This window comes from Corella eumyota, chromosome 3 (assembly GCF_963082875.1).
Source record: "Corella eumyota chromosome 3, kaCorEumy4.1, whole genome shotgun sequence".
Lineage (NCBI taxonomy): Eukaryota > Metazoa > Chordata > Ascidiacea > Phlebobranchia > Corellidae > Corella > Corella eumyota.
This window is the reverse complement of record NC_137492.1, coordinates 17,772,821-17,789,043: the sequence shown is the minus strand read 5'-3', so window position 1 is coordinate 17,789,043 and position 16,223 is coordinate 17,772,821. Positions and strand designations below refer to the sequence as shown.

Genomic DNA, 16,223 nt, shown 5'->3' with positions numbered 1-16,223 from the left:
AAGGCGATATAAACGGTATGAACTCCTGCTAAGCCAGCACTTAATCAGCAGCGTAATTATCGGGAATTATAATCTATAATATCCAAAACTGCCACAGGCAACTCGAGACTGGGTCGGAGTAACTTATGTTACTCTATGTTTAGATTAACTTATGTTACTCTATCTACAACTTAAAATAAATAGGAATAAAACTTAGAAACACTAGTACTTAACCCCAGTTTGGTGAAGACTAAAAACCGTGATTGTATTAGTTTCTATTTAACTTTACCTAATAATAGTTAAACTTTTTATTTACCTAGTCATAAATTTCTTCTGATGTAAAAAGATATTTTTATTAAAATGAACTTATTCTAGACGAAAATAAATTTAATAGGGGAGACAATATCTTTAGTAACGAAGAACAAATATTAAAAAAAAAATACTAAAAAATGCACTTAAACAAGGAATTAAACTTCATCGAAAAATAATTAAATATATATTTATTACCTTTTTTAGTATTTTAAAATAACCCAAAAAATATTAAAACAAAAAATTGGCAGTTTTGGCTTTAATAATTATTACAAAATAAATATTGCATTTCAAAAATTACTTTAAAAAAAAATTTAATTATCTTGTAAGTTTTGAATTCAGGATTTCCCAAACCATAGTACGTCGAATTAACGGCATGTCTTTTTGTTGAAAAGTTAAAGGTGATTTCCGTGCGACAAACTCTGCAAACGTGCAAGTGAAAACTCCACAATCTGAACCGTTCATTTGTTGGGGAATATCCTGCCATAAAAAAATTAAAAATTATTTTTTTATAAAGAAATTTTTGTATATATTGGTCTGCGATGGGAAAAAGGCTAACTTTACCTATAACTGGCGTATCATCGGTTACCCTAACCCAGTCTTGAGTTGGTTTTGACAGTTTAGGATATTATTGATTATAAAACCGGCAGCATGGTGTAGTGGTAAGAACACTTGCTACACCACACATAAGGTCGTAGGTTCAATCCCCACTGATCTCATGCTGTAGCACCCTTGAGTAAGGCGCTATAAACGGTGCGAACTCCTGCTGAGCCAGCACTTAATCAGCAGTACAATTATCAGGCAATTATAATCAATAATATCCCAAACTACTAAAGGCAACTCGAGACTGGGTCGGAATAACAGTTGTTATTCTATGTTTAAGTCGCGCATTCGACTTTCCCTCATCGAGGATAAAGAAATATCCCCCCCCCAAAAAAAATGCATTAACTAATCCGGTTTTTGTTTTAACAGAAGTTTGTCTTATTTACACAACCCCTGTGAAGGCTGCTACACCATAGAAGCATCAGGAATCTAACCCGGGGCGTTTTGTATGAAAAAAAATATTAAAACTATTAAATAAATACATTCAACTTACAGTGGCTAACTTGTTAATCATCTTCCACTCTGAAGTATCATAAGCTGACTTCTTCTTATCCAGGTGCTCAGAATTTAAATATTCCTTTAATGCATACAGGCATTTCTCATTTGTCCCACCCATAGAGTCATAATACGATATTTCTTTGGAGCGAAAATCGATAACCTAAAGTTTAGTATTAAAATATCATTAAAAATTAAAATATCATATAGGTAAAAAGCTTACAATTTGTGCAGTATGGTTTACATTTTGGAAGATTAGTAAAAAGTATCCTCAAAAAATTTAACTAACTCGGCAAAATAATTTAACTAACTCGGCAAAAACGACCTCATGTGCGGTGTAGCAAGTGTTCTTACCACTACACCATGCTGCCGGTTAAACTTTATAATGTCAAGAACTCCAAACTAATACAATAAAACCAAATTTAACATTAATCCAAAATAATTACCGCCAATGTCCAATGCACTCCTAAATGAATTGGATACAGAATTAAATCCTTTGAAAAAATATCGACTTTCTTAGTCCATCGTCGAACTGATTTATAATTTTGTGTTACTAGTTTTGGATAAAAGAAAGTGTTCATAGCATGAATTGAAGGCAGATTTTCAGCCATTTTTGCACGGTCTACTATCATCTCCATATAATAATTAATAATCTAAAAAATAAGTTCAAAAAATTAAAATAGCTTTTTTAGTTTAAAAAACTTGAGTTTAAATTTCGAAAGTTGTAATAGTTAATTAATTGGCAACATTTTTAAACTGAGATTTATTTATAGTTAATATATTTTTGATTAAATTTTATGAATATTAAAAATATAATAGGTATATATCATAAAATTTTATTTTAAGTTTTGAAGTTATTTTACCTCGTCATTTAACCAGTTTAAACCAGCAAGAGTCTGCATATGTTCTCTTGTTATTGAAATATTGAACTTTTCGACTAACACTTGGGGCCCGGGATGAGGAAATAAAGCATTATCAACACTGGCTTCTATCTCCTATTAAAAAAATTAAAATTTAAAGAAAATTTTAATAAAATATTTGGTTCACGTTAACTGTCCGTAACTCAACAAAAAAAAGTTACGTTCTCAAAACCAGTAAATTTAGGAGTTACGTAATATTTACGAGATAGCTCTCTCACAATGTAGCCTATGCGAATAAATAATAAACAATAAACATTAGCTATCAATTACTACATTTTATCATCATCTTAGTCTTCAAATATATATACCCTTACCCCAACCCTATCTAAGTTTGTTTTAATTAGCAGACAGGCCCCCAACAAAGTGTGTTGTTAATAAGCAGACACGTCTACACATTGTAAAGGTACAATGTTTTTTAACAACAAACTTAGATAGGGTTGGGGTAAGGGTATATATATCAGATGATAAAACACAACAAACTTAGATAGGGTTGGGGTAAGGGTTAGATAAAACAACGTTTCGTTCACAAAACGAGAGAACCACACAAAACAAAAAAGGTGTTGCGTAGGAGAGTTACGTACAAGCTACGAGTAAATTTGGGAGGTTTGTAGTGTTTATCAGTTTTGTCTGGGTACGAACAGTTAACGTGAACCAAATATTTTTTCAAATATTTAACCTACCGATGATAATTCTGCAATAACTTCTTCCTGAACTTGAAGTTTTTTGGTGAGCAACTTTGCAAGAAAGTCATCTTTCATTTTCTTCCTCTCCCTTAGCAACCTAGCCCTCGTCTCCTCTTCGGCAACCAATCTTTTCCTCTCCCGCTCCTTTCTTCCATAAGTTCCAATTCTAAAATTACAAAAAAAAATATTTTTCTAAAAAAATTTCGTTCTACGAATCTAAAGCTTACAAATTAACAATTAAAATCCTAACTTTACGCTTGATATATAAATAACTCACAGATCTGATATAAAGGATTCTGATAAATACGGACTACTTCTTTTAGACATCCATTCAACATTTGTGCTTCTTGAAAACGGGGCAGTTACACTTGCCATACTTATGCTAGCACCTTTATAAAAATTTATTATAAAAAAAATTAAATACCTAAAAATTAAAATGGCTACACTTAAAATCAAAATACAATGAATAAATTCTGTACACTTACACATATATATACAAAAAAACACTTTAAAATAATTTTTTTTTAAATTTTTTTATGACATTAGAAAAATTAAGTGCAAAATTTCTCACTTTGTTTTTCTTTAGTTGAGTTATTTTCTTTTTGTGTTAAAGATGAAGTTGGCCAAGATTTTTCTGAACTACTAACAGTGGGAGTAGATGTAGTCAACCCAAGGCTTGAGTTAAATGAATAACTAAATTTAAAAAAAAAATTATTTTTTTGGTACTAAAATAAAAAATTAATTTTAATTATAGATTATTGAAAACACAATCTTTATTTATTCCACTTTAATAGCTTACAGTTTTTCAAGAGAACTGGGTTGTTGAAATGGTGAAGGAAGTCCATTATTTTTGTTTCCATTAGTACACTTGGTATTAAGTAATGGCTTGTTAAAAAATCGCTTAAAAAATCAAAGGTCACTATTAATAAAATTATGCTAAAATTAGATACATACATACTTTATACTGGCTACTATACCAAACACAACTACATAACTCAACTAATTTTTGTTAATAAGCTTTAACTTTACCAGCAACATGGTTTAGGGGTTAGAACACTTCCTACACCACTATGAGGTCCTAGGTTTAATCCCCAGTGATCCCATGCTGTAGCGCCCTTGAGTAAGGCATTATAAATGGTATGAACTCCTGCTGAGCCAGCACCAAATCAGCAGCATAATTACTGGGCAAATATAAGGAATATCCCAAACTGCCACAGGCAACTCAAGACTGGGTCGGAGTAACTGTTGTTGCTCTATGTTTAAGTCGTGCATTCGACTTTCCCACATCGAGGATAATGATATATACAAAAAACTCTTTTTAACATTAAATTTTAGCCTTAAATTTAATATTAACTTGATAAAAGTGAGCAGTTGTTATTTTTTAAGCATAAAAAAATATCTAAATTACCTTTCTTATAGAAGGTATTGGCGTGTCTCCAGTTAAATTAATCACTGGAATATTTCGTTTGACTGGAGTAGATTTTGCCGAGTTAGTTAAATTTTTTGAGGATAATTTTATGGTTGCTTCTCTGCGATGTTGTTCGAGTAACAGATTATATTTTTCACGCTGCTTCATGTCTATACATCGATCTAATTCTGTTATTCTTTTTCGATTTCGCTTGAAATGAAAAATCCACAATTTTTACAATTTTAGTCAAACGTTATTGGGTTAAAAATAATTTCAAATTCAACTTACAATCTTTTCTATTTTATTTCCAGATTTTAAGGGGGTGGTTTTGTATAATTTGTCAAATATAGTCGTCTTTTGAGACCTGCTTAAATAATATTTAACAAATTAAAAACCGGCAGCGTGGTATAGTGATAAGAACACTTGCTACACTACCATGAGGTCGTGGGTTCAATCAACACTGTTCTTACGCTGTAGCGCCCTTGAGTAAGGAGCTATAAACGGTATGAACTCCTGCTGAGCCAGCACTTAATCAGCAACATAATTACCGGGCAATTATAATCTATAATATCCCAAACCGCTAAAGGCAACTCGAGACTGGGTCGGAGTAACAGTTGTTACTCTATGTTTAAGTCGCGCATTCGACTTTCCCACATCGAAGATAAAAATATATAAAAAAAAAAATATGTCCATACAAAAGTTAAATAAATTTATTAATTCCTTTTAAACAAAATTAAAAGCTAAAATTTAAAAAATTATTAGATTGGTGAATATAAATATTTACTTTTTATTAAATGATAATGCATAAGGATGAGTCTGCATCACAGAACCATAACTTTTACTTTGAATAAACGAACTGGAAAATGATTCTAAAAAAACATAAACAATTAATAAACAAGTAATACAGAAATATAGTAATGTTTAACTTTAATGAAATAACATATGTAACCCATACACTATCTTACTATTAAAACTTTAATTAATAAATCAAACATACAATTTTTTATTTTTTTTAAAACGTAAAACTACCTATATTTTTTTAAAACGTAAAACTGTCAGGAAAACTAGTAATAAACTAATTAAAATTTACAAACTTACTGTTAAATGAAGTTGAACTCGATCGCGAATTCATATTTTTGTGTGCAACCATTGTACTTAGTTAAAAAAACGCCAAAAGGGAATAAATTAACAGTAAAAAAATTGTAGCAGTTTATCTTAAAGTTGGAAGGAAAAAGTTGGGTTTTAAAAAAACTTCACCGAAAAATTGGGGTAATGACCTAGTTGGGTAAAACACGACTGCCACACAAAACAATATATTTCGCCACAATAAAACAAATTGAAATCCCATTTTAAATAAATAAAAAATGTTTTAGTAAGTATATTCGTTAGTTGTTTGTAAAAAAATATTATTTGAGTATCACGTTGCCTATGCGCGTAACAAAAGTAAGTGCTAATGTTCGCATTGTATTATAAGCAACCTACTACAGATCAAACAGTTGGTAACGTGTGATAGAATGTTGTTGACAATCTTCACACGAAAAGTCAATTACAACAACTGCTGCCAGTTTCAAATACCGTATATGGACTTAATTTTCCTTTTTTCAAATCGTCGATATCCTATATAAGCTTACGCGAAACTTAGATAGTCATCAGTTACTTACTTCTTTCAACTTCAAGTATCTAAGAAAGCAACTAAGAAAATCATCAACATGTCTGACTCAGAAGAAGATCAAACCGCTTTAGTGTGCGACAATGGATCAGGATTAGTCAAATCTGGTTTTGCTGGTGACGATGCACCAAGAGCTGTCTTTCCATCGATCGTTGGACGACCAAGACATCAAGGTGTCATGGTCGGTATGGGACAAAAAGATAGCTACGTCGGTGATGAAGCTCAGAGCAAGCGAGGTATCCTTACCTTGAAATACCCAATCGAGCACGGAATTATCACCAACTGGGATGATATGGAAAAGATCTGGCATCATACCTTCTACAACGAACTTCGAGTTGCACCAGAAGAGCACCCAACCCTTCTCACTGAAGCTCCACTCAACCCCAAAGCCAACCGTGAAAAGATGACCCAAATTATGTTCGAAACCTTCAATGTACCAGCCATGTACGTTGCTATCCAAGCCGTCCTTTCCTTGTACGCTTCAGGAAGAACAACTGGTATTGTTTTAGATGCAGGTGACGGTGTTTCCCACAACGTCCCAATTTATGAAGGATATGCACTCCCTCACGCCATCGCGCGGTTGGATTTGGCTGGTCGTGATCTTACCGATTACCTCATGAAAATCTTAACAGAAAGAGGTTACGCTTTTGTCACCACTGCTGAGCGAGAAATTGTTCGTGATATCAAAGAAAAATTGTGCTACGTCGCACTCGACTTCGAACAAGAGATGGCAACTGCTGCTTCATCTACTTCTTTGGAAAAAAGTTACGAGTTACCAGACGGTCAAGTCATCACTATCGGAAACGAACGATTCCGTTGCCCGGAAACCCTCTTCCAACCTTCCTTCATCGGCATGGAATCAGCTGGCATCCACGAGACAACCTACAACTCCATCATGAAGTGCGACATCGACATCCGAAAAGATCTTTATGCAAACAATGTCCTTTCCGGAGGAACAACAATGTACCCTGGTATCGCCGACAGGATGCAGAAAGAAATCACTGCTCTTGCTCCAAGCACCATGAAGATCAAGATCATCGCTCCTCCAGAGAGAAAATACTCCGTGTGGATCGGAGGCTCCATTCTTGCATCTCTCTCCACCTTCCAACAGATGTGGATCACTAAACAGGAATACGACGAAGCTGGTCCATCAATTGTCCACCGAAAATGTTTTTAAACGAATAAATTTAAATTATTGCAAAGTCAAAACTTGTTATTTTAAAAATAAATAATTTTTAGCAAACCAAAATGTGATAAGTAATTTATTTTTGTTTAAACAATTTGTAGAAAAAAAACAGCAGTTTCTAGAGTATAATAACGTGTTTATTTAGTAAATTACAGCAAGTTAAAAATCGTTCAATTATAATTATAGGTTCAAAAAATAATGTCAAAAAATTTAACCCAAGTTTATATTTACATCCGTATTACAACAATACCATTATAAATTCCAATAGTAAAGTGTATGGAAAATTTAAAATAGACCGAGTACCACAACACGGTATATATATAGTTATACAGACTACTACTAGGTTAGTAAATATATAGTGATTACATGTTAACTAATAGGTTATATGGAACAGATAGTTGTAAGTGCAAAAAGCGTTGAACCAGTTGATATATTAACACAAGAATATAATCTCAGGCTATTATTATTAAGTATATATTAAGGCAGTATTACAAAGTTGCCCTTATTCTCGTATAATACAATTTTAAAAAGTTGTGTCAAAAAGCAATTTTAGTATAAACTGAATTGCCAAAAATAGTAACACTTTTTTTTACAGTTATTAACTTTAGAGTGTAACTTTTTTGTACAAAAATTTGTATATTCACATTTTTAACTGCATAGCTCAAAAAAAAAATAACTGAAAAATTAATCAAAAAGTCGTTTGCAAAATATATTGTGTATGAAAAAAAACAGAGCTTCCAAATAATCTAAAATTTGTTAAAGATGTGGGTTAACCCATTTGTATGTGCCAGTGTAGTGAAACCCTGCTTGTTTAGTAAGCTCGTCAGCTTCTGCAGGTCCACGTCTAAATAACAAAGTAGTAAAAATTATAAAAAAAATAATTTTTTAATTATTTATTTTTTTTAGAAACTTACGATCCATAAACATATGGAAGAGGTTTGACTTTTTCTTTTTCAATTTTGTGCAAAACTGGGGTAAAGATTCTCCAGGCTTCTGATAACTCATCACTAAATTTACAAAAAAAAAATTAATTATTAATTAAAAAAAAAATTTGTTAAAAAAAACTATTTTTTTATACTGAAAAAGTTTTATAAAATACGTTACTTAAGCTTATGTTAAAAATTAAATAAATTTCTAAAAAATAAATTTCGTAAAAATCTTTTAAAAATTATATCTTCAAGATTTTTTTAAATGTTAGTAAAATTTAATTATTCACCTTCTAACAAAGTTAAGTTGTGAGCCTGTAAAAACATCCAATATCAGTCGCTCGTATGCGTCAGGCATTTTAACATCCTAAAAAAAAAAATTAAACAACATTTTGTAAAAAAAAAATAAAAAAAAAAATTTTACAAAAAAATAAAAAAAATCAATTTAAAATAAACAATTTTAATTTAATTTTTTTTTTTTTTTCGTAAAAATATTTTTTTTTACTTTGTATCTTTTATTGTAGGACAAGTCCATCTCAGTCTCAACTGGTTCCACATTCATTCCAGGTGTTTTCGTCATCATCTTACAATAAACTGCTTCGTTAGGTTGAACCCTTATAACTAACTCGTTCCGCTTAACCACTCCGTCACCGAATATATCGCCCGGAACGTCGCGGAATTGAATCCGGATTTCCGCTTTCCGCTCATTTAGAGCTGAAAATAAAAATAAATTTTTATAACGATGTAAAATTATACTTTAGTTTTCGGTCCTTTTTAAGGCACCAGATTTAAAGCAAACTCCTTGGCCACGACTAACATTTGCTTGCTACACCACACATGAGGTCGTTGGTTCAATCCCCACTGATATCATGCTTTAACGCCCTTGAGTAAGGCGCTATAAACGGTATAAACTCCTGCTAAGCCAGCACTTAATCAGCAGCTTAAATATTGCGCCAATGTAATCTATAATATCCCAAACTGCCACAGGCAACTTGAGACTGGGTCGGAGTAACTGATGTTACTCTATGTTTAAGTCGCGCATTCGACTTTCCAACATCGAGGATAAAAATATATACAAAAAAAAACAAAAAACATATAAGATCATAATATAGCGCAATTTAATTTGTCTACATAAAGTAAGGAATAGTTTAAGCTAATAGAGGTAATAAATGTCCCTTTAGGCAAAACTTGATTTTGAAACTGGTGCTAAATATAGAATTAAATTTTAAATCTGGGCCCAAATACTGAACTAGGAAAATGGTGTCTAACTTCAGACGAGTTTTTTATTTGGTTTTAAAATAAAAACATTTATTTTTATTATCACCTTTTCCGCATTTCATAATGAACGGAACCCCATCCCATCTCTCGTTGCAAATATTGAATTTTGCTGTAGCAAAAGTCGGCGTGACGGAACCTTTCGGCACCGTTTTGTCATCCAAATAACCCTCCTTCTCCATCCCGGTTCCTTCCGGGTTCCCAACGTACTGTCCCAAGACGAAGTCGGTCACGGCCAGAGTTTTAATCGACTTTAAAACCTTAACCTAAAAAAAATTTAAGAATATTATATTGTAAAAATATTAATTAAAATTAAAAAGCAATTTTAGTATTTGTAAAGCTGTTTAGGGGCGAAAATTAAATCAGAATATTCAGCTTCATTGTATAAGGTCGTGGGTTTGATCCCCACTGCTCTTATGCTGTAGCGCAAGGCGATATAAACGGTACAAACTCCTGCTGAGCCAGCACTTAATCAGCAGCATAATTATATATTTAGTCAACTCGAGACTGGGTCGGGGTAACAAATGATACTCTATGTTTAGGTCGTGAAGTTGACCATCCCACATCAAGGATAAATAAATTGAAAAAAAAGATATTTGATTTTTTACTTTTTCGTCTCTAATATCGTCAGCATTTTTGCTGACTGGTTTCTCCATTGCAGTTAGACAAAGAACTTGAAGAAGATGATTTTGCATTACATCCCTGCAACAAAAATAAATACAAAATCAAAAAATATTATGATAAAAAACATGTTTTAAAAAAAATGTTTTAAAAAGAAATCTATATATCTAGTAAGTATTGAATGGTTTATTTAAATTTGGTTTTTATTTTGCCACCATTTAATTATTAAACAGACACCATTTTTACCTGATAATTCCGAATTGGTCAAAGTAACCACCTCGACCAGTTGTTCCGAATGGTTCCTTAAAAGTAATAAGAACGCTACTAATATGTTCCCTGTTCCAAATTGGTCCAAAAAGACGGTTGGCAAATCTAAAAATAATTTTAATTAATTAATAAAAAACACCATTATTTTCATTAAAAAACACCATATTATAACGCCAAAAATAACCACCTAAGAACCAGCAGATTTTGAACCATTTCTTTTCCAAGATAATGGTCGATTCTGTAAAGTTGTTCCTCCTTAAAAAGACCAGATAAATGGTTGGAAAGCTCGGCGCTTGAATCAAAGTCTTTACCGAATGGTTTCTCGATGATAATGCGGTTCCAACCACTGTGACATCATAAGAAAAATTGTTACGTCATAATCAGAAAAAATTTGAATTGTAAAAATCGGATTTTTTTTTTGATTTTTTTAAATTTTTCTTTTTTGTTAAAGTCCTATTTTGGCGATATTTTTTTACTCAAAAACTGATAAAGTTGGTGTCACTGAACACAAAAATGGTTTTAACTTTAAATAATTTCACCTACTTTTTAAGTTATACAACTTTAAAAAAAAATTAAAATTAATTAAAAAAAGAAAACGGAAGCCCTGTTTGTGATGACGTAAAAAGTACTAGCGTGTTTACATTCACTACATTACTTAGTGCTTTCTACGTCACGCGAAAAATTGCAAATCTTTCAAATATAGCACTTTAATTAAAATTTTCGATACTTACTCATGTTTCATACAAGTATCGTGGATGTTTTTTGTGACATCAGCAAAAACGGTTGGGGGGAGAGCAAGGTAAAATAACCGGTTCGCCTTGTCGCCCTTCGGTAACGCCCGGATCGCGGTATCGAGTCCGGCGAACGCCTTACTATCAGTATACGATCCTTTTACGTATGAAAATACGTTGAAGAAAGCGTCCAGTTTTGCTTGCTCATTGTCTTTTACCTTTTAAGTAGTAATAAAGTAAAGGTGTTAGTGTAGTTTATATATATGTACTAGGTATATTTTTTGGAATATTTACAAGGGTGTAAAAAGGTTTCTTTTTTTTGTTTTGTGTATATCTTTATCCTCGATATGGGAAAGTCGTATGCGCGACTTAAACATAGAGTAACATTAGTTACTCCGACCCAGTCTCGAGTTGCCTGTGGTAGTTTGGGATATTATAGATTATAATTGCTTGATAATTACGCTGCTGACTGAGTGCTGGCTCAGCAGGAGTTTATTTCGTTTATAGCGCCTTACTCAAGGGCGCTGCAGCATGAGAGCAGTGGGGATTGAACCCACGACCTCATGTGTGGTGTAGCAAGTGTTCTTACCACTACACCACGCTGCCGGTAAAAAACACTATACGTTGCCCTTTAATGAATTATTTTTTAGTTATCGAGAAATAACAAATTATAAAATCTAACTAGAACAGTTTTACACGTAAAATTATGGTTTTTATTTAATTTATAATAAAAGGGGTAAATGTTATACTGAGCGCGATATAAAGTATACCAACACACCTTCATATATTGATAAGCTTTGTCCTTGATTTGTTGAACTGTCATGTCTGATCTAGCGTAGCCGATAAATCGAATATTAGCTGGCAGAAGATCATCTTTAAACAACCACCTTAAAAAATAAAAATTTATTAAAATAAAGTATATAAATTTAAAATTATTTTACATTTAAATATATATAAAAGAATGTTAATAATAACGAAGCCAAAAAACGCAAGTCACTATATCATTACATAGCGTTTTTTTTATTTGTTTTTACATTTTTAAATTCATTGTTAAAAAAAGAATTAAAGTATTTAATTGTATATACTTTCAATAAAACTGATTCCTTTTATTTCCTTATTTATTTATTTAACGCAATCAATTTTAAAAACATGATAATAAACAAATAAACGAACTCACCATAAGGTTGGTATAATCTTCTTTTTCGCTAAGTCACCCTAAATTAAGAATAAATGTAATTACATAATTTCTAAATATAAACGATATCATTTTATTTATTTTTTAATATAACTAATGTCTTTAATAGTAAATTTATTAATTTTTTATAATTATTAAACAAGTATTGATTAACGATTTAAGAAATTAAAAATATATATAAAGAATTTTCAGAATAAATGTAATCTCTAGCGGTTAGACCTAATCTATTCAAATTCGAATATTTTAAAGTTATTCAGCCATAAAAATATACACAGTAGAAAAAAAAACACAATTATTTAATAAAAAAATACTCAAATTTACAATTATTCGATTATTTTAAAAATAAATATTCCGCTTCCGCCAAATATCGATCGACGATCATTAATAAAAAATGCCTAAAAGATGGATTGAAAAATATTAAATTTAGCGACAGAATTAATCATATTCATATTATTGTCTAAAACAATATAATTATTGTATATGTAAGCATGTACTAGCAGCATAAGGAAGCTAATACATTATTTACAAAAAAATAGGTAATTAAAAAAATTCTACGCTGATATTTGTTTATTAGTAAGCATGTTAAATTATATTTAATTTTGGATAGCACTTTCATTATACATTAAATTATGTTTCATATTTGTTTAGAAAATAAATAAATAAGAATATGGTATTTTTATTTAATATTTTTGTATATATCTCAAAATTGATCAAAATAAATTGTTTATTATCATAACATCGTTATAAAACCGACTTTACGTATAGAGAAAAAAAGGCAACCAAGAAATGAACTTTTATGTAAGATAAACGATCAAAAAATGATAGTAATCAACAATAAATGTCTCAAATATATTAAATAACTAAATGGCTACATATTTAAGCTCAAATTTAATGTTATTCTTTAACAGTATAGCTTACCGAAGCACCAAGTACTACAAAAACGTTGCTTTCCGTTTGGACTTCCATAGTCGATTTTCTAATAAGAGAATTAAATGATTCTTGGCTGACGACCTGTTCTGTCATATTTCTTGGTCTTATATAACAACCCGATGTGTTAAAATGTTTATGTTTCAGTTTTTCTGCTGTACGCTCAATGACTAAGCTATATCCTGGGCGAGCGCTATTCGTACTATACAATACACATACAAGCTCACTTACAAACTGTCTATACTTTTATATACTGTTCCATTATGCTCTCTTATGCTCGTCAATAGAAAAGAGAGGGCTCAGGTTTCATGGTCACGTGACCACTCCGGTATTGAAAAAGGAGAGCGGATAATAAAGAAACAAAGAAAACTGTTGTTAGTAAGTGAAGTGATGAGTGGTTGTGATTATGTGATTTTCAATGTTGTTATATACAATTCATATTTATTTGTAATAGGATGTACTTGAATAAAAGCTTAGCTTATGTGTAAGGGTTAAGCATTTAAAATAGAACTTGTTTATTTTTGAATAAAAGGTCATTAGGTCACGATGCCTTAACAAAAGTAAATTTATTTTTTATACCAGTTAGTTAGATAAATAACATTTTTACCACATAAAAAATATATTCCATTTTTTTGCTACATTATTTTTCATACTGTTTTACACTGTACTATGCTTTTATATCAAATAGCTTTAGGTTATTGCTAGTTCAATTTCAAATTTGAAAATTAAAATTTTTAAGGGGAATTTTATGTTTAGTATAAAATCATTTTTTGTCAAAATGTTTATGTTAAAAAAAAAGATGTTTAAAAATGTAAAAAAAAAAATAACAAAATTAATAAAAAAGATTTTTTAAAAAAGGTAAAGGAGTAAAAAATCAACAGCTAAAAATTGAAAATGGAATAGAAACTAAGTGTTAGTATTAGTATTTTTGCAATAAATGAGCAACACCATAAAATAATGAAGTTGATGACACACCAATTTTAAATAGTAAAAATAACTAATTTTTTTTATAAACCAAATTTATTACAATAACATTTTTAATGTGTTTTGCTTACTATAAAAATTAAATTTAGATGATAGTTATATAGATGATTTATAAATTTTTGAAATAAAAAAAATTATTTCAATGAAAAATTTAACTTACAGAAGCTCCGAGAACGACAAAGACATAATTTTCACCGATGATAGTTTGTGATAAATCTTCTCTGAACTGAGCATAGATATCAACAACTCTAACTTCTTTAGTGGGTCTTGACATATTGAACAATTTATTTTAAATAAAACCTAAACCTTGAAAAAAATGATAAAAAACAGTTTTCACTTGAAGAATACAATAATAATTAAAAATGTATATATATATATATATCTTTATCCTCGATGTGGGAAGGTCGAATGTGCGACCTCAACATAGATTAACATCAGTTACTCCACCCCAGTCCTGAGTTGTTTGTGACAGTTTGGGATATTATGGAGATTATAATTGCCCAGTAATTATGCTGCTGATTAAGTGCTGGCTCAGCAGGAGTTTATACCGTTTATAGCGCCTTACTCAAGGGCGCTACAGCATGAAAGCAGTGGGGATTAAACCCAGGACCTTATGGTGGTGTAGCAAGTGTTCTTACCACTACACCACGCTGCCGGTAAATTATATTTGCTTAAAACATAAACTCTATTTAAAATTTATTCTTGTTTTAATCCATAAAGTAACTACCTCTGATTAAATCAGATATTTCTAAACACATTATAAAACTATTTAAATATTAGTTGTTGAAATCTTCACTTAGATTTTAGTATAACTAACTTTCTATTTGATATTTGGTACACCTGAATTTTTTCTTACACCTACAAACTATAAAATCACAGTCAATAAATAATTTTAAATATAAAACAGTTTGGTGCTTTAAGTGATTTAGCAAACAAGCCTTTCATTGTTATATAGCAAATATAAACTTTATTATTTGAACAAAAACCTTTAACTAATAAACCTCCAATATATAGAGATTTAAAGGTTACAAAACTATAAAAATAAAACTAAAAAATGTCAGAAATGTTTTTGTAGGTGAACTTCATAATTTAAAAATTGTCAAACTGCATTTATAACTTATTTACATATTTACTCGTTACTACCTTATAACACCAACCCATTCAACAATACACTAACTTAATAGTACAGCAGCTAGCTTCCACAACGTTGTGTTATTACAACAGGAAAGCATTAGGCAATTTTTAAAGCGTAAACTTATTGTCGTGACTAAAACGAAAATCGTGACAGATTTTTAACTGGCATGTTAGTATATTATATCACGGATTAACTTTATAGAGCAGTATCTTACAAGGAAACCTACATACCCATATACAACACTAATTATAAACTATTTTATTATTCCTTTTTTATGGTTACAAATTTTCTTATCTGACTGTTTACAAATATTTTCTCAAAGTAATCAAAACTCACTGAGTAATAATGACTGGCAAATTCCCACCAACTTTAATGACATAGCAAATTAAATTTAAATAAATTTGTTTGGCCTTGCGGTTACGTTGGTGTTTTACAAGAAAATAATTACAAAGTTCAAAATATGACATTCTTTTAATAGGAAAAAACGCATGATTTTAGTCTGATTGTACAGTGGGCTTATTAATGATAGGGTAATGCACTTGTAAATGCATTTATTCGCCATGTTTGCTTCTACATAAATTGCCCAATATTTAATTTATTTGGTTCTGACCCGACTCAGTATATTTTAAACATAATCAATGGACCTAAATACATAATTAAATGTAATTTTGACACCTTGTAGGCATTTCCTAAACGTTTTTCTTGGAATGTCACGCTCTATCATTGGAGCAGAAAAATAAAATAGCAGTCTAGCAGGTATTCACAAAAGAAAATGTGATAAAACGCGTTTAATTTAAACTGCATGGTTTTATAAGTCTTATAACTACAAAAACATTTAAAACTGCAATAGTTAACATATGACTTAAACATAAACATGGGTAATCTTGCCTCTAACTTACCTTTGGATTAA

The 16,223-nt window shown here is 30.6% G+C and overlaps 3 protein-coding genes across 5 annotated transcripts; 1 reads left to right on the top strand and 2 right to left on the bottom strand.

Moving 5' to 3' along the window:
• Positions 1–379: 379 nt before the first annotated feature.
• LOC145744544 (uncharacterized) lies at positions 380–5,633 on the bottom strand. Of its 2 annotated transcripts, none has more exons than XM_082562415.1 (12): positions 5,496–5,633; positions 5,182–5,266; positions 4,686–4,764; positions 4,398–4,607; positions 3,789–3,889; positions 3,561–3,682; positions 3,267–3,378; positions 2,987–3,155; positions 2,250–2,381; positions 1,833–2,039; positions 1,385–1,549; positions 380–768 (listed from the first exon to the last, which is right to left on the bottom strand). In XM_082562415.1, exons 1-12 carry the CDS (start codon positions 5,545–5,547, stop codon positions 607–609), a joined length of 1,596 nt encoding a protein of 531 aa, XP_082418541.1. In that variant the 5' UTR covers positions 5,548–5,633; the 3' UTR covers positions 380–606. The 2 variants fall into 2 exon arrangements, with proteins under 2 accessions (XP_082418541.1, XP_082418542.1); XM_082562416.1 differs by having other exon boundaries at positions 4,686–4,761.
• A 443-nt stretch (positions 5,634–6,076) lies between these two features.
• Positions 6,077–7,258, top strand: LOC145744547 (actin, muscle). The gene has a single exon (XM_082562421.1). The coding sequence runs from the start codon at positions 6,107–6,109 to the stop codon at positions 7,241–7,243; it is 1,137 nt and encodes a 378-aa protein (XP_082418547.1). The 5' UTR covers positions 6,077–6,106; the 3' UTR covers positions 7,244–7,258.
• A 110-nt stretch (positions 7,259–7,368) lies between these two features.
• LOC145744545 (glucose-6-phosphate 1-dehydrogenase-like) lies at positions 7,369–14,490 on the bottom strand. Of its 2 annotated transcripts, none has more exons than XM_082562418.1 (12): positions 14,339–14,490; positions 12,250–12,287; positions 11,851–11,959; positions 11,073–11,290; positions 10,529–10,687; positions 10,321–10,446; positions 10,062–10,155; positions 9,503–9,719; positions 8,684–8,892; positions 8,469–8,545; positions 8,167–8,259; positions 7,369–8,096 (listed from the first exon to the last, which is right to left on the bottom strand). In XM_082562418.1, exons 1-12 carry the CDS (start codon positions 14,450–14,452, stop codon positions 8,009–8,011), a joined length of 1,542 nt encoding a protein of 513 aa, XP_082418544.1. In that variant the 5' UTR covers positions 14,453–14,490; the 3' UTR covers positions 7,369–8,008. The 2 variants fall into 2 exon arrangements, with proteins under 2 accessions (XP_082418544.1, XP_082418545.1); XM_082562419.1 differs by lacking the exon at positions 14,339–14,490 and adding an exon at positions 13,186–13,429.
• Between the last annotated feature and the right edge of the window lie 1,733 nt (positions 14,491–16,223).